The sequence below is a fragment of the Bubalus bubalis genome, chromosome 1 (assembly GCF_019923935.1).
Source record: "Bubalus bubalis isolate 160015118507 breed Murrah chromosome 1, NDDB_SH_1, whole genome shotgun sequence".
In the NCBI taxonomy this organism is placed as follows: domain Eukaryota; kingdom Metazoa; phylum Chordata; class Mammalia; order Artiodactyla; family Bovidae; genus Bubalus; species Bubalus bubalis.
In genome coordinates this window covers 22,705,128-22,724,057 of record NC_059157.1, presented here as the reverse complement: position 1 = coordinate 22,724,057, position 18,930 = coordinate 22,705,128, and the positions used below count along the sequence as shown (strand labels likewise).

The 18,930-nt window shown below is 34.0% G+C and overlaps 1 protein-coding gene across 1 annotated transcript in view; it reads left to right on the top strand.

The window, feature by feature from the left end:
• Positions 1–18,930, top strand: part of SGCZ (sarcoglycan zeta) — a 420,835-nt gene that overhangs the window by 291,716 nt on the left and 110,189 nt on the right. Inside the window, exon 3 of the mRNA XM_044937898.2 lies at positions 14,110–14,197. Within this exon, the coding sequence (XP_044793833.1) occupies positions 14,110–14,197 (88 nt within the window). The remainder of the gene's footprint in view (positions 1–14,109; positions 14,198–18,930) is intronic.

Below are 18,930 nucleotides of genomic sequence, written 5' to 3'. Positions count from 1 at the left end.
ATTAAAAGATGCTTACTCCTTGGAAGGAAAGTTATGACCAACCTAGATAGCATATTCAAAAGCAGAGACATTACTTTGCCAACAAAGGTCCATCTAGTCAAGGCTATGGTTTTTCCTGTGGTCATGTATGGATGTGAGAGTTGGACTGTGAAGAAGGCTGAGTGCCGAAAAATTGGTGCTTTCAAACTGTGGTGTTGGAGAAGACTCTTGAGAGTCCCTTGGACTGCAAGGAGATCCAACCAGTCCATTCTGAAGGAGATCAGCCCTGGGATTTCTTTGGAAGGAATGATGCTAAAGCTGAAACTCCAGTACTTTGGCCACTTCATGCGAAAAGTTGACTCATTGGAAAAGACTCTGATGCTGGGAGTGATTGGGGGCAGGAGGAGAAGGGGATGACAGAGGATGAGATGGCTGGATGGCATCACTGACTCGATGGACGTGAGTCTTAGTGAACTCCAGGAGTTGGTAATGGACAGGGAGGCCTGGCATGCTGCAGTTCATGAGGTCGCAAAGAGTCAGACATGACTGAGTGACTGATCTGATCTGATCTGATCTGATGACTATCCTAATGCATAACTAGAAGAGTCCCAGAAGATTAGGGATATTTAGGGCATGTGTCATTTTCGGCATACAGAGGATTAATGCACTGCTCCATAGATTTCAATGAAACATCCCAGACTACTGATTAATGGTATAAATTTGGTGTCCAGAGAAATTCTGAATTGAAAGAAAAAAGTTTCCTTTGATTCCTCAAAAGGACACATCTATCTTTTAGTTGTTTCTATTTTAATCTTCATATGTGGAGAAAACTAATATTTTGCTCAAGTATCTTAAGACATGCAAGTGATCATCTAATATCCATGTTCTCTGCTAGGATATAAGGTAATCTTTCTTAAAATATAAAGCTATCTAGTTAATTAATAGTACTTCTTTTACATAATACTACCACACTGCTTTGATTGTTTTGTAATCAAAAACCTAGCATCACCCAAAATGCCTGCAAGGTTCTTACTTCAACCAATTCCCAAATTCCTCTGCCATTTCATCATTTAAAGGTACATTGAAGCAAATTATCCATTTGTTGATATTGAATTGTTAGGTAATATAGCTATTTATCTGTATTTATATCTAGACTTTCAGCTTTGCTTAGTATCAATTTAAATGTCACAATATTTATTACTTCATGCTAAATATGGTTATATGCATAGTAACATAAAGTTATACATTACTTTTCTATTTATAATTACTCATTTCAAAAACTTTCAGCTTGCCTGATAACTCAGGTGGTAAAGAATCTGCCTGCAGTGCAGGAAACTCCAGTTCAACTCCTGGGTCGGGAAGATCTGCTGGAGAAGTGATAGGCTACCCACTCCAGTATTCTTGGGCTCCCCCTGTGGCTCAGCTTGTCAAGAATCTGCCTGCAATGCAGGAGACCTGGGTTTGATCCCTATGTTGGGAAGATCCCCTAGAGAAGGGAAAGGCTACCCACTCCAGTATTCTGGCCTGAAGAGTTCCATGAACTATACAGTCCATGGGGTCGCAGAGTCAGACACAACTGAGCGACTTTCACTTTCATTCCAAAAACTGTAATACCTGTGGCGGATTCATTTTGATATTTGGCAAAACTAATACAGTTATGTAAAGTTTAAAAATAAAATAAAATTAAAAAAAAATGTAATAAAATCACAAAAACACACAAATCTTTTTCTCAGCTCAGATTGCAATAAGAATAAATATCAGAGAGTTTGATAGCATAGCTTCTGATGAAAGCCCAGATCTTTCTCATATGAAAATATGGACTTTACCTAAGATTCATTGTCTTTGGATGTAATAACCTTCAGAGGGTCAAAAAGAACAAAGATAGAGAAAGAAAGAAATTTGCAAACTAGGTATATCAAAAACTCATGGTAGGATTTATCAAAATAAGTTATCTTAAACTAAGGCAAGTTTTTTTTAATTCCTTTTTTTAAACTTTTTCTTTTATATTGGGGTATAGCTGATTAACAATATTGTGATGGTTTCAGGTGAACAGCGAAGGGACTCAGCCATACATATACACGTATCCATTCTCCCCCAACTCCCCTCCCACCCAGGCTGCCACATAACACTGAGCAGAGTTCCATGTGCCACATGGTAAATTCTCAGTTATTTTGAGATCTGAGATATTCTGAGTTCATTTATCTTACATAATGATGTAGTGGGCATGCTAGCAAGTTCCATTAGGGATCTCACATTTTCCAACCCCTGACTAGTGTTACAAAGGGCGTCTTTTCTGAGGGGTGTCCTATAATAGAAAAGTTTAAAGAATGCCACAAAAGGAGACATTTATGGTACCTTATTTAATATAGCCAACAATTACATGGAAAAATTCATGTCTCATCTGTATATCCTCTTATATCTTTCTTAGACTTAAGTTATATGGCATATTTTTCATGAATAGCATAAAGCAGATCTTCAGCTCCAAAGTTAGAGTAAAATGTGGGTGAAGCGTGTGATTTAAAAAAAAAAAGTATTTTATATATCACAGGCTTCAATTACTCGGAACTTACCCAACATATTCCAAAGAATATCTGGTTAAACAAAGTACCTCTTGGAGAGAGAATAAGAGATAAAATAAGCAATCATTTAATTCATTTTAGTAAAGCCTTTTAGGCATGCTTCCTAAAAAGTGAGAAAGATAACAACTCTAATGACTGAGAAATAGAATATTTTGCAAGTTACTTGCTTTCCAATCACCTCCTTATTGCAAAATTGAAGATGTAAATCTTTGAGTTATTGTCAGTTACAATATTGATGATAAATCAGTGTGATATGATTTTTTTTTAATTTTATTTTATTTTTAAACTTTACATAACTGTATTAGTTTTGCCAAATATCAAAATGAATCCGCCACAGGTATACATGTGTTCCCCATCCTGAACCCTCCTCCCTCCTCCCTCCCCATTCCATCCCTCTGGGTCGTCCCAGTGCACCCGCCCCAAGCATCCAGTATCGTGCATCGAACCTGGATTTTTTTTATTTTTTTTTTAATTTTATTTTATTTTTAAACTTAACATAACTGTATTAGATTTGCCAAATATCAAAATGAATCCGCCAGAGGTATACATGTGTTCCCCATCCTGAACCCTCCTCCCTCCTCCCTCCCCATTCCATCCCTCTGGGTCGTCCCAGTGCACCAGCCCCAAGCATCCAGTATCGTGCATCGAACCTGGACTGGCAACTCATTCATACATGATATTTTACATGTTTCAATGCCATTCTCCCAAATCTTCCCACCCTCTCCCTCTCCCACAGAGTCCATAAGACTGTTCTATACATCAGTGTCTCTTTTGCTGTCTCGTACACAGGGTTATTGCTACCATCTTTCTAAATTCCATATATATGCGTTAGTATACTGTATTGGTGTTTTTCTTTCTGGCTTACTTCACTCTGTATAATAGGCTCCAGTTTCATCCACCTCATTAGAACTGATTCAAATGTATTCTTTTTAATGGCTGAGTAATACTCCATTGTGTATATGTACCACAGCTTTCTTATCCATTCATCTGCTGATGGACATCTAGGTTGCTTCCATGTCCTGGCTATTATAAACAGTGCTGCGATGAACATTGGGGTACTCGTGTCTCTTTCCCTTCTGGTTTCCTCAGTGTGTATGCCCAGCAGTGGGATTGCTGGATCATAAGGCATGTCTATTTCCAGTTTTTTAAGGAATCTCCACACTGTTCTCCATAGTGGCTGTACTAGTTTGCATTCCCACCAACAGTGTAAGAGGGTTCCCTTTTCTCCACACCCTCTCCAGCATTTATTACTTGTAGACTTTTGGATCGCAGCCATTCTGACTGGCGTGAAATGGTACCTCATAGTGGTTTTGATTTGCATTTCTCTGATAATGAGTGATGTTGAGCATCTTTTCATGTGTTTGTTAGCCATCTGTATGTCTTCTTTGGAGAAATGTCTATTTAGTTCTTTGGCCCATTTTTGATTGGGTCATTTATTTTTCTGGAGTTGAGCTGTAGGAGTTGCTTGTATATCCTCGAGATTAGTTGTTTGTCAGTTGCTTCATTTGCTATTATCTTCTCCCATTCTGAAGGCTGTCTTTTCACCTTGCTAATAGTTTCCTTTGATGTGCAGAAGCTTTTAAGGTTAATTAGGTCCCATTTGTTTATTTTTGCTTTTATTTCCAATATTCTGGGAGGTGGGTCATAGAGGATCCTGCTGTGATGTATGTCAGAGAGTGTTTTGCCTATGTTCTCCTCTAGGAGTTTTATAGTTTCTGGTCTTACGTTCAGATCTTTAATCCATTTTGAGTTTATTTTTGTGTATGGTGTTAGAAAGTGTTCTAGTTTCATTCTTTTACAAGTGGTTGACCAGAGTTCCCAGCACCACTTGTTAAAGAGATTGTCTTTAATCCATTGTATATTCTTGCCTCCTTTGTCGAAGATAAGGTGTCCATAGGTGCGTGGATTTATCTCTGGGCTTTCTATTTTGTTCCATTGATCTATATTTCTGTCTTTGTGCCAGTACCATACTGTCTTGATAACTGTGGCTTTGTAGTAGAGCCTGAAGTCAGGTAGGTTGATTCCTCCAGTTCCATTCTTCTTTCTCAAGATCGCTTTGGCTATTCGAGGTTTTTTGTTTTTCCATACAAATTGTGAAATTATTTGTTCTAGCTCTGTGAAGAATACTGTTGGTAGCTTGATAGGGATTGCATTGAATCTATAGATTGCTTTGGGTAGTATACTCATTTTCACTACATTGATTCTTCCAATCCATGAACATGTTATATTTCTCCATCTGTTAGTGTCCTCTTTGATTTCTTTCACCAGTGTTTTATAGTTTTCTATATATAGGTCTTTAGATTCTTTAGGTAGATATATTCCTAAGTATTTTATTCTTTCCGTTGCAATGGTGAATGGAATTGTTTCCTTAATTTCTCTTTCTGTTTTCTCATTATTAGTGTATAGGAATGCAAGGGATTTCTGTGTGTTGATTTTATATCCTGCAACTTTACTATAGTTTTCAAAAATTAAGTAACATTTATATAGTGAATCTATTTTTTTCTAGCTACTTAATTATGAGAACAGGTTTCTCAATCTATACACTATATAGTAAAGGTACTCAGGAAAAGTAGAATATATCTCATGCTGAATCGTTTATGTTTTTGGCCACTCGCTTCATGTGGGATCTTAGTTCCCTGACCAAGGAGCAAACCCACACCACCTGCTGCACCATCCCTGGATCCCTGCATTGGAAGCATGGAGTCTTAACCACTGGACCAACTAGGGAAGTCCCTGAATGATTTTTAATTCCAACAAGTTACATTCATTCACAGTTATGTCAACTATTGGAGGGGGGGTGGAATTACCTAAATCATTTAAAAAAACAATTTGGATGCATTTCTCATAAGCTTTGGGGGACACAGTTGGTTAAATTTTTAAAAAAATTTTAACTGTGGTAACCATTTCTGATAAATCTATTTTGTATTATTATAAGCAAATGTGTCACAAGTTATTTTTTCATTAGCTATTAATTTTACTTTTACCTCAATCCAGAAGAATTTTTGAAAAATCTAGTGTCAGTTTCTACAAAGAACAAGTTGAAAGGATAGCCATATTGTTGACCATAAGAAAAAAAGCACACAGTCTCAAAGCTGCAGATTATTCAGAATAGTTACTGAGGACTAGGCTGGGAAGGCAGCTTCTCAGATATCTCTAAGGAACTATTCCAAAGAAGAAAAGGAAGATTTGGGATATATAAGAGTATTTGCTTAAAAAAAAAATCAAAACATGTAGTCAAATAACTAAGAGCTATGACTGTGATGATGCTGGAATGACAATGAATGAGTTAAGAGAGAAAATCCTCCAGGAATGAGGGCAACCAGAGAGAGTAGAATATGTAGTAGGATGATATGAGATTCAGAGGTCAGGGAAGAGGAAAGAGAAAGGAAGAATTCTCTGGAACAAGCTCTGAGTGCAGACAGGGTGCACCTCCCCTCTCTCTGCCCTTTAAAAAAAGAAGCAAAAGCAGCTAGAGTTGGAGAGAGTAGCAAATCAACATATGATTGTTTTGAATCTAGTTCCCTCTTCACATCATAGATGAGGAAGTTATTTTTAACGTTTTGCAAATTCATAGTTACTTAATTGTGAAGAATTTTACAGTGCAGAATGTGAATATATATGAATACAAATTAGTCCCTTACACTCTCTACAGCTTTATTAAATTGATCACTCATATTTAGAATAATGAATCTCAGGCATTACAAATTCCTCCTGCAGATAACAAGGTAAATTATATCTTTCACTTTCTAAAATGGTAAAGTACACACATTCATTCTACTTCTAAATATGTTCAGCAGAAGAATTAAATAGGAAAATCTTTTTATCTTGTATGTTATTAATGTAAGTCATTAATGGGTACATAATTAATATATTACTCTTGCATACACATAATGGGAGATGAAACACAATGTAATAGCTGGAATCTTTTAAAATATGTTTTTAAACATTGTTTATTCATTCATTCATTTTTACCATTTCACTGATTTTCTGACAGAAGTAGAAATTCTGACTTCTTCCTTAGTATTCAACATCTGGTTGCCAATAGCAATAAGTCAGGCAAGCCTCAGGGCAGAGAATGCAGTACAACATTTGATTTGCCTGAATTTGAAAACAAATGCTTTAAATGAGAGTATTTAAACTTCTTATCGAGAAGATTAAATGCTAGTATTGGGGGGAAATACTTTTCCTATAAATTCCTTGGCTTGTTTTTTATCGGGCAATGAAAATTTTGTAACATAGCATTTTTATTTTGCCTTAACTGCCTGGAAAGTCAAAGTAAAATTTGGGGTTCAACTCTAGCAACAAGCTATGTGTTTGAACACAATTATTTCTCATGGTTTGAAAGAGCTTTAGTTCTGTTTATAGATTTTAGTGCCCAATTAAATATTGTGTTAAGTTTGTAACACAATATCTTTTGGGAAGAAGTACTGTTTTAATAAAAGCGTAAATATTTTACATTTTTCTCCTCTTTCTGTTTGCTCTTCATATGGCATCTGTCTTCTGTTTTTCACGAAGAAAGAATAATTAAAGGAAACTATAATACTTTTCACACTTAAAAGTATTTCAAAGGCTGTGGTAATCTTTCAACCAAAAAAAGAGTTCACTTATTTCTCAATATATCACTAATTCTGGGTTTTAACACAAAAATGCCTTTAAATACAACATTTACTAATATTAAACTGGTGAAATTATTGCATTAAGAAATTCCTAACAGTTTCTTCTATTTTAATATAGATTGTATCAAAGATCAGAAATAACAGAAGTAAAACCAGTGAATCACTGCAGGAGTATTTAGTAAAACTTTATTATTCACACACCAAAATGATAGATTGAGAACTGTGAGCATTCAAGCCAAAATATGGAGTGAGGCTCAGAGGAATATTGTTATAAAGCAGCTTATAAGGTAAATAGACAGTAACTGTTCTTTACAGAGATTTTGTCTTAAATGATAGGGAATCGGTTAGTGGTTACCTCATATCAACCCTGGAAAACAATGTAAATTTTGCTTATGACTTCTAGAGGCATAAGCAAGAAATGACCCAGTTCAAGCTAGTCTTGCAAAGTAAGCTATAGTAAGCTTTCCTTGTATGACTAAACTGATTTTGTCTGCTTAGGGGATTTTCAAGGGTGGTCTCCATTTGTTTTTAATTTTAACAGTAACTTGTTCTGTAAAGCACCTTGTTTTTTCTCTGTGCTTTTAAAATATTTTGAAAATAATGGATCAGCTTTGACACACATATAAAGATTATTTTTTTCATATATGAACTCCCATAACCCTTCTAGAAAATGTAATTGAATCTATTTTTAAGGATGAAACTAGGAACCAAAGAGAACAGGTAACTGCTATGCTATTATCATCCACTACTGTGTCATCATTCTTTATGACTTCACCTGTGGTCTGGCAACTCAGAATAGAAATACAGAAAAGTGCATTGAGGAAATGCTCTTTCTCTGCTGTACCACTTCACATTCAAGTTAAAATGTGAACTCAGAGGACTGGGGAAAGTAGTTTAACACCTCTAGATATTTTCATGATTAATTCTTGTACCTTAAAATACAAATTTCGGCAATTAAATGATTTGCATTCAGCAATTAAATGAAATTTCAAGTAAGTGTTTTATTAGCCAAAGAATTAAAAACTACCTGGTTTTCATCTTCTTAAGTGGGTCAGATTCTTAGAGAAGAAGCGGCTGCCTTGGGCAGAGAGAGATGATGAATATAAATCAAATCGAAATGTAATGTAACTCGTTCCACTTAAATGGCTTTTTAGAAAACTTGCTCTGGGTCCAAAAAAAAAAAAAAAAATGGTGGAAGAGATTGATAAGTTTTGTGTGACCTGAACTCAAATCAAGTAAACACGTATAGCCTGAGTGCACTAAGAAGTAAATATGCCCAGTTCGGTTCATTCACTTAACAGACATTTAATGTAGAGGAACGAGGTGCCAAAGATGGCACAAAATATACTTTCAAAAATCTGTATGTGTAAAAGAAAGTGACGACACACTATGCTTTTAGGACAGAATGATCAAAACAAGGCAAACCAAAGATCCTGTGACAACTACCATGTAGACGTGAACACAGAGAAACTGGAGGGTGGGAGGCAAATTTTGACTCTGCAGGAGCAGGAAAGCATCACAGAGGACATAACTGAATTGGGACTTGAAACATATCTATAGTTTTGCCAGTTAAGGGGCAATGGATAGGAATTTCACATGTAGGGAACAGAAGATGAGAATGCACAGAAGTGGCATATTTTCATAAACATGAAAATTTGGGCAATTCTTGCATGGTGAAGTGATATGAAATAGAGCTAAAAAAGTAGAACTGGATCATATAAAAAAGCACCTTATATGTAATAAATGTGAATTTTGTTCCCAGCAGAGATCGAGGAGTCAATAAATGTTTTATTTTGCTTTAATTCAAGCATATCAATATTTTTAATTTTAAAATATTTTATGAAAATAACACTGGATATGAAGAATTAATGCAAGGAGGAAACGGTTATTGTGATGTGAGCTGCAAGTCTACTATAAGAAAGATCACAGAAAAATGTATATTTAAGAAACATGTCTGATGTCACTGATTTGATATTGAGGAAGAAGAAGATAGAGAATTGGGGGTAAGATAGGTTTATTATAAAAATTTCTATCAGAGAAGATAAGAAAACTTACCTGGTAAAACTGTATAAACTCAAGAAATGAGATATCAATTTTGTGCCATCTACATTGAACAATATGGACAGTTAGTTATGTTCTCTTTTAGGATTGAAAGTAGGGAAATTCTCATAAGTGATATATTTTAAAATGTGTGTGCAGAGGGCAGTTCAGGAATTATTGCTCTTCCTCTGGAACCTCAGAAAACAAAATTTTAAAAATGAACCAGACTCACTGAAACATAGACTATGGCAATGTAAAGTTGTATCTTACAATTTATGACTGTATATGTTCCAGATATTTACGGGAGAGACTGAAATGTTTAAAGGAATTTTAAAATATATTTTGTTCCATTAATTTTAACATTTATTTTCAGATACAGATTTGCGTTTTAGAAAGCCTAGACTGTTATCACCCACCAGAGACACAGTATCATGGTAGTTAACACGTGAGATTCTATACCCAGATAACTGGCTTCAAATACTTTGTTATTTATTAGCTGCATGATTTAAAGCAAGTGACTTGTACTCTCCTTGCTGAAGTTTCTTCATCCGTAAAACAAGAATGATAACAAATAATACCGTTATTAGTTGAGTACTGTAATTACCATATGGAATAAATAATAAAAGTAAACACCCGAGTGCCCTTAGCAAAGGGTAGTAGCCCTGATTTAATCATTTTTATATATTGTCTCATTAATTCTTTATGAGAAGCCCACAGATTAAGTATTATTACCCTGTTTACTGATGAGGAAGTCGTGATACAGAGATGCTGAATGGCTTGCCTAGTCAAGAAGCCAGAGTTTGGCAGTCTTACTATTTGAATTTAAACAGTCAGGGTTCACTGTCTTACAAGCACTTTATTTCTTGACTCTTTCCTGGGTGAATTTTATTTTAAGTTTCATAAGTAGGTAAGCTCATACATGTAAAGTATTTAGAAGTTTACATGCATGTCCAGCATTGACTAAGTGCCAGCAGATGTTAATCACTTTTCCTAGTACTACTCTTTTCTACTACAATTTAATAGTTCAAACCTTGAGAGAATGAATATCAGAAGCTGAAGTGCCTGGTGTACACACGACCTCTTACATGTACATTTTCTCCCTAGTAGAACTGGTACTTTTTATTAGAGAAGTCTCTATTGCAACAGCTTGTTGTTAGTAACATTCTTTCTGTTTTTTATATACTGGGTTTATTGTTTGTCTGACTTCCTAGATAATGAACTCCGTAAGAGAAGAAAGTTTGTCTCCTCTGTTTCTGTTTTATACGCAGCAAAGAGCTGGACACATCATAGGCCCTTAGGAAATATTTATGATAAACAAAGGTGAACACAATAGAAATAAGAATAGAATCATTTTTCCCTTAGTCACTTGCATAGATTATAACAAAAGCATTGAAATGAGAACATAGTGCTTTATTTCTCTATGACCATTAACAAGGTGACAAGCAGGCCCTTGTCATAAAAAATGTGGATGTAAAAGAATCATAAGTGAGGCTTCTCAGGCCCTCTTAATGGGACCATTGCCTTTCCCCTGGATTTCCCACCTGCTATGTCTGAAGAGAAGCATAAGAAGGAAAGTATAAAAAATAATAATAATAATAAAATAAATAAATTTTTAAAAAAGAAGGAAAGTATATTTCTTAGCATCAAAGCAAAGATACAGGTGGTAGAAAATAGTTGACTTCAATGAAGAAATTGTTCTTTCTGAGAGATATTTATATTAATGTACCATGCAGAATAATATAGCACCTATGGAACTTTTTACCCTTATAGACTTGTTGGTCTTATGCCTATTTGAGAGTTAATACCACCATATGATTTTCCCCCCTTCATGTTCTCAGCAAGAATAAACTCCAAGGGAAATTGCTATATATATTTTAATATCTGAAACTAGACACTAGCTTTCAAAGATTTGGAGCACAGAATTATAAAGGATCATGAAGAGGGACTATTTTAAAAGAGTGAAAAACAATGATTTATTAGTGGAAGTTATTTTCTTATATGGAGATCTTTGGGAAAATGAGCACAATAAATGTTAAATTTGGTAAAAAGTAATTTCTTGATACTAATTTTCATTTAAGAATGTGTTTGTAATCAGATTTATAAATTAAGATTTCTTGAAATAGTTACTATTAGTTTTATCATATATGTTTTTAATCACATGTGTATATTTTAATTAATTGTGTTGTAATTAATATAGAGAGTGTATATTGTGTAAAAGGTCATAGTGTGGACCTAAGAGGCATAAGCCATGGTTCTAATCCCAAAAGTTGTCATTGGGGTGATATATAGCACAGAAATGATAGTGTGACTTGTCAATGAAAACAATGCTCTTACATGCATTGCATTTTGTCTGTGAAAAATGTTACTCAATTTTGATTAATTTCACCTGATCACATTTTAATAAATCTGTATAACATATTATACTGATATCCACCTGAATACCTGTGGAGAATTGTTCATGACCTCTGATAGCTATACGTTTATAGTATAGTCAGTAAAAAGATTGCTGTTTTTATTATAGTAAAATTTTAATCTAGATATAAAATTTTAATTCAGAGGGGAAGTTTGGTGGAATTGTGTAACGAAAAGGAAAGCATGCCAGGGATAGAATCTCAATTGGATCTCGGTGGTTAGAGTAAGAGAAGATTGATATATTGTAAACAAAGAGATGCAATGATTAAACTTTCAATCCTAACCCAAATCTCTTTCTCTGTTAGATCAACTTAAATGCTTATTGCCTTTTTAAAATGAACTTTTCTCTCATCTTAAAATATTTAATAAAAAATATCTATTTTAATATACTTACATAATCCTTGTATATTCTAATGATTATGCTCTTATGCTATAGATCACAGAAATTTATGTTTAGTAATTCAAATAAGAGCACATAGTGTCATCAATTTAAAAAAAGTCCTAATAGTCATATATATTATATAATAAAAATATTAAAATATATGAATGAAAATGCAGCTAACATATTTTTACAATGTTTTGAACTGCAAGGTGCTTTATAGGCTTCTGCTTTTTCTGACATTCAAATTAATTTCATTTTTTAAAAATATAGGCAACATATATTTAATTCTGCCAGTTTAGAAAAAATATTTTTGTGCTTTAGTGAGCCATCCTCTTCGTGCAATTTCCTTACTGGGCATAATTATTTGCAAACAGTCCTTACTCCACAATCATATTGTTAACAGAATTTGAACATATCACTTGAAAGGAATGATGGAATTATTAAATATACTTCATATATTTTCAAAAATGAATGTCTGCAGCATAGAAACACCTATGCAAAAAGGACTAGATTTATTTTTAACTACAGATAACACACTTTTGATTTGTGCCAAAAATAAATGAGTTGTGATGAGACAGGATGAAATTGGCATTGTTTTGTACAACTATGTCTCACTTTTGGGAACACGTCTGTTCTTGAAAATGTAGAAATTTACTTTTAAAAATTAAGCCTTAGTTTAGACATACTAACAAAGTCCACTTTTAAAGGAAAATTTGTGTGCGTGAGTGTGTGTTTGTATATCTTTGCTTAGTGCTTTGCATCTAGTCAGAAGGGGCAAAAATAGCTTTAGAAAAAAATATATAAAATCTTATGTATATTCAAGTCACAAATTTCAAATTCTGTTCTCCAAAGAGTTTTTATATGATACATGTATGAAAGCATTTTATTTACATTAACATAGAGATGACAAACCACTTACATGTTAAGGATGACATTGGGAGAGATGTTCATAGTTTCAGTATCTTGGGTACAGGCTCCATGAGGACAGGTATTATTTTATATTTTGATCCCTGAAATGTCCCAAGCCTGTACTTAATATATTCTCATTATTATCAAAATATTTTTGTTCAATGAATAAATGAATGAACTATTTGTAAAAGATCACCGTGCTTGTTTTAGACCATAAAAATATGAGAGTAGTCAGTTGTTAGTTACTTGTATGAAGCGATAGCAATAGCCTAGTACATAGATTTCTAAAACAGTGATATTGTCCTTCAAATAAATTATTTTACTGTTGAGTGCTAAATTGTGATCAAAGTAAACATCTAAGCAAGATTATTTATGCTAAAAGATAAGCTATTTTACATTCTCTTATTCTATATACCTCCTTTCTTAAATCATCTTATGATTTAGAAATCATTCCTACTTGAGCTAGATACATAAGGTAATATCAATTTTATTATGATGATTTGTTTGTCCATTCAATAAACATTTAGTAAATGCTTTCCTTCAGCAGTATGCCAGGTAGTGGGAATAAAATTTGTCAACATGACTCCAATGGTTCTTGTCCCATGGACATTTCCTCTTGTGACAGAAACAAATTAAAAACAAGTAAACACATACATTAGCAAAATAAATATGCCTTGGGATAAGTTCTCTGAACAAAATAAATGGAGATCAGGAGTTTGAGGATTGAATGAATCTGTAGTTCCAGTGATCAGGGGAGGCACTTTCAAGGAGGAAACATTTAAGTTTAGACCTGAAAGTTGCAAGTTCAGCTTAAAAAGAGACTTCCCCATTTCTATAGAGTTTTACAAAACTCCAAAGGCAGGCCTCTATGCCAAGGGAAGGGCGAGAAAAAGAGAAGATACTACAGCAGTGATGTACGATAATCAGTAGTGTTGGAAATGTTTGCACCCAGTAGTTAATTCCTGTTTATCCAAATGGAAACATTCCTATTATGTCAAATAGTTATTATGAAGCACCCTTATTATTTTATATTTTTCAAACAGTGTTTGGGGTGTTAAAAGATCTGCTTAATATAAAACAAAGAAATAGAATTTTGATAATACCCAAACAAGTGCAATATACTTTTATATATAAAATCTTGACTATATTTCTATTTTTTATTTGATTTCTTTATTTTATACATGTTTCCCAGGATAGTCCACTGGTCTTACAGTCTGACAGGAATGTAACAGTGAATGCAAGAAATCACATGGGGCAGTTAACTGGACAGCTGACAGTAGGTGAGTGCTTCGGGGTAAAGATTGCTCACACCATCTTACTCCATTTAAAGCTCTGTGGTTGTTTAAATAGGGGAAAGCAAAACATATTCTTTCTCTAATATATTATTTCTCTCTGTATACAGACATTCCTGTACAGCCCTATTAGCTTTCACAGGATTTGATTTGTCATAAGCTAGTTAAGGTCATTGCTACTCTTGTCAATGTGTTAATGTGAGACTGAATTACATATATTTTGCTCTTATTACTCTTGAATTATGAAATGCACCATTTTCTAACAAATATCTCTCTACTATATTAAATTATAGTAAATAGGCTTAAATAAACATGAAATGTAACATCATTTATCTTTTTTCTAAATAAATAATTTACTAAATATTATCTGCTTGTATAAATTAGAAATGGCATAATAATTGAATATAAACTTAACATTGACCAATTATAAATTTGATGTTTAAATTATATATAGTTAAGGTTTATAGGCTTTAGAAGTTGTAAATATGTTTATGATAAAGTATTACTGATGTTTTCTCATTGTCAAAAATTTCGAGATTCATAGTACATGGCATTGTTTTTTAACTTAATTTCTATAAGAGAAATGGGAAATTAAGAGTCAGATATAATTATGTAAAACAATACAAAGACTTGATTTTGGTTTAATTGCTAATATATTTTTGAAATACTGTATTTTACTGTGGGAAAATTACCTAATACTTACTGATATTGTGTGTATGTGATAGTATATTATAAAGACTAAACTGCAATTTGGGGAGCTAAGTTATCTTTACCTTGACGAGAAATTAATTATCATTTAATGCAAATGTATATTTCCAGTATTTCTGATTAAATTACCCAAGAATATGACAATGAAATATGAGATTTATAAATGTGAGCTTAATTCTGTCCACTTATTTCTAGGTATATGAAATAATTTTTGTTATGTATTCACTTCAATGAAGCCAAAAGTAAAACTTACATTGTGAAATTTTTGTATTCCAAAAAATATATAATTAAATTTTATTTATAATTGTTTAATTTATTTTGCTTTTTCTTTACACTATAAAATATGGTCAATAGATATCTATCATTTGCTGTAATTTGATAGTATTTTGTGGTATGATATCAATTAAAAGGGGCTTCCCAGCTGGCACTAGTGGTAAAGAATCCAGCTGACAAAGCAGTAGACGCAAGAGACATGGGTTTGATCTCTGAGTCAGACAGATCCCTGGAAGAGGAAATGGCAGCCCCAGTATTCTTGCCTGTGAAATCCCATGAACAGAGGAGCCTAGCTGGCTGGAGTCCACGGGGTCACAGAGTCAGACAGACTGAGCGCTCCAATGCACACACACACACACACACACATACACATCTATTACAAAGGGGAACTATAGGCTAATGGACTAAAAATTAGAGAGAAGAACTATATCTATGGACACAAAAGTGATTCAAAAGCACCAGGTACTTAATTTAAATGTTCATGTCAATTAACTATTGCTATGTTGGAACTACAGAAACAGGCCTAAAGTGGGCAGATTTTCCATCTCATTTTTTTCTTTTTAATGTAGAGAACTCTTAATGTAGAATAGAACTTTATTTTGCATTCTTTTCTAGATTTAAAAAAAGAAAAAGGTCCTTAGTGGAAATGCCAACCTGTAAATTAAACACACAAAGACTACATACCAATGTCGACTGTCAAATACGATCACTACATAACTACTGTACTGCCCGTGGAGCAGAGTGGCTGTTTGATTATATGAAGGATAATCAAATATCATTTACATTGCACTGCCTGCTTTCCTGCAGGAAACATAAAGAACTGTAGCATTGGACTTACGTTTTCAACCACTGTTCTAAGTTAATTTTAGTATAGAATCAATACTTGCCAGTTATGTATGGGAAAAGAGAGAAGAATGGAGAGAGAGAGAAGGAGTGGTGGGTTGGGGAGAAAGATTAAGCTTAGTTTCAGCTGAAGCAAATCAATAAGTTAATGATGCTCCAGCATATTTCTGTGGAAGCACAGAAGCACACTCATTCCAATGAGGCTTAAACTGAAAACTTTTAATATCCTGCTCCTCTGGGTGTACTGTTGATGACCTCCATCTTTCCACCACTTGGTATTTCTCATTAACCATACAGAAAACAAAGGAAGAGTAGATAAAGGGGAGTCGGAGAGGGATAATGTATTCACATCTGGAGTCAAACCATATAGCACTCCAGAAAAAAATTATCTCTTGGAGACTATGTTTTCTCATCTCTAAAATAGAGATAAGGACATTTATTTAGACCAATATGTAAGAATTGGGGAAATTTCAGTGTCTGCAAATCTTAGGGAATTATGTTGCTAATCTGTTATTATTTGGATGATGGTGTTTGTAATTTTTGGTGTCACTTGAGTTACAAATACATTGTTAGAGTGTGAAAGATCTCATGATGCTTTTCTGTCCATTACGTCTGGCATTTTAGTTGGGGAATACATGTTGTATTGTAATACTGTTGCAAAGATATACCACAAAACACATCACAGAAAGTGTGCCTGATGTGTGGATAATGCTTTAATCATGTCAGGATAAAATTATCTTTAGGTATAATTTGAAGAGATATTCAGACAAATTTAAGTAAGCTCTTCAATCACTGTTCATTTTTAATCATATTGACATAAAGTAACCATTTTAAGCCTCTTTTCTTATTTCCTTTTTTTTTCTTAATTTTTCAGTTTTTATTTAGGGACATGGTCCTGGGCATGGTTATATATATATATATATATATATATATATATATATCGTGTGTGTGTGTGTATATATATATATATGAAGTAAAAGTGTTAAGTCGCTCACTCGTGTCCGAGTCTTTGAGAACCAATAAACTGTAGCCTGCCAGGCTCATCAGTCCATGGAATTCTCCAGGCCAAGATACTGGAGTGGGTTGCCATTGCCTTCTCCAGGGGATCTTCCTAACCCAGAGACAGAACCCAGGTCTCTGGCATTGCAGGCAGATTCTGAGCCACTAAAGAAGCCCATATAACTATCTATCTATTTATCTAGAGAGAGAGAGAGAGAACCTGCCTGTCAGTGCAGGAGACATGAGTTCAATCCCTGGGTCAGGAAATTCCCTGAAGAAGGAAATGGAAACCCACTCCATAGTCTTGCTTGGGAAATCGCATGGACATAGAAGCCTGGCAAGCTACAGTCCATGTGGTCACAAAAAAGTCAAACACGGCTATCCACTGAACAACAATATATGCCAATTCAGGCATGATAAAAGCTAAAGCTAAGTATTTTACCCTTGGATAAATTTTTAAAAAGACGAAATTTGTGTGTGCTTGAAGTTCCAGGCTTTACGTAAATTTCTGATATCAGAATCTCCCCACAAAGTTTGACTCCAATATTTTATGACCTTCATAACATAGTTGAAGATCAATGAACTCAAGATTTCTTCCTACAGATTTCTATTCATAGAATAAAGCTGAAAGAAAGGTATAAGATTATTAGTGGAAAGTGGGTAGAGAAAATACAGGATCCCAGAAGTTCAGACTCCTTGAAGAAAAAAAGAACTTAATTCTCAGAATCATTCTCCAAGTCAAATTTCCTGTTTTTTCAATCTGAAATTCCTATGTTATCAGGTCATTCCTTTTTTATACAAGAGATGAAAACTGTCTGATTTTAGGTGTTACATGTTCATATATGTTGATAGTATGATACTTTATATTTTTCAGAACATTTCAAACAATGTAGATAAAATATGTAAATCATGGCAACCCACTCCAGTACTCTTGCCTGGAAAATCCCATGGATGGAGAAGCCTTGTAGGCTGCAGTCCATGGGGTCGTGAAGAGTCGGACACGACTGAGCGACTTCACTTTCCCTTTTCACTTTCATGCATTGGAGAAGGAAATGGCAACCCACTCCAGTGTTCTTGCCTGGAGAATCCCAGGGACGGCGGAGCCTGGTGGGCTGCCATCTATGGGGTCGCACAGAGTCGGACATGACTGAAGCGACTTGGCGGCAGCAGCAGTATTGTGAGACTTATCATAGTCACTCAGGAAAATTCTACAATGTGATCTATAAAGTAAAAACCATTTCCATAGGGCAGTGCAGATGAAATATTGTCATGCAGTTTTTATATAAATATTGTTCATAATACTGATAACAGTGATAATTAATGCTATAGTAATTAGATTTCCTAAAAATGTAATAATCTTTACCACAGTATAATGGGGATAATTTGTTATCTTTTATTTACCAATAACATTATAAAGATCTATAATGGAAAATATTTAAACTACTCTCATAAGTAGTTTAAGCAATATAAATGTAAATTCCAGCAAAATAATTCAGTTTTTTTTGTAGCTCTTAGCCAATTTTGATCAAGGTATGGAATTCTATATTGCTTTTTCTTACATTCCCTTACAGGTATTGCTTATCTTTGATAAAGTAATAGCTAAAAGTAATAAGATATTTTTTCCATCTCTTACACCTTTTGTCATCAGTCTATAGTTGGAGGATACAAATAAACGGATAAACTGAAAAGTTGAACAAGGAATGATACTAGTGGATAGAACTAGTTTTTGTTCTTAATTATTTTTCTTCTATAGCCCCCTTATTTAAATCTCAGTCACAAACAATGATGTTTGAGAAACCTAGAATGGCTGTTAATGGGGTCCTGTGTCATAAACAAGTTCCATGATGCCATGTCTACCATTATCCCAGTAAAGCATTAAGACTAATTGTGTATTAAAT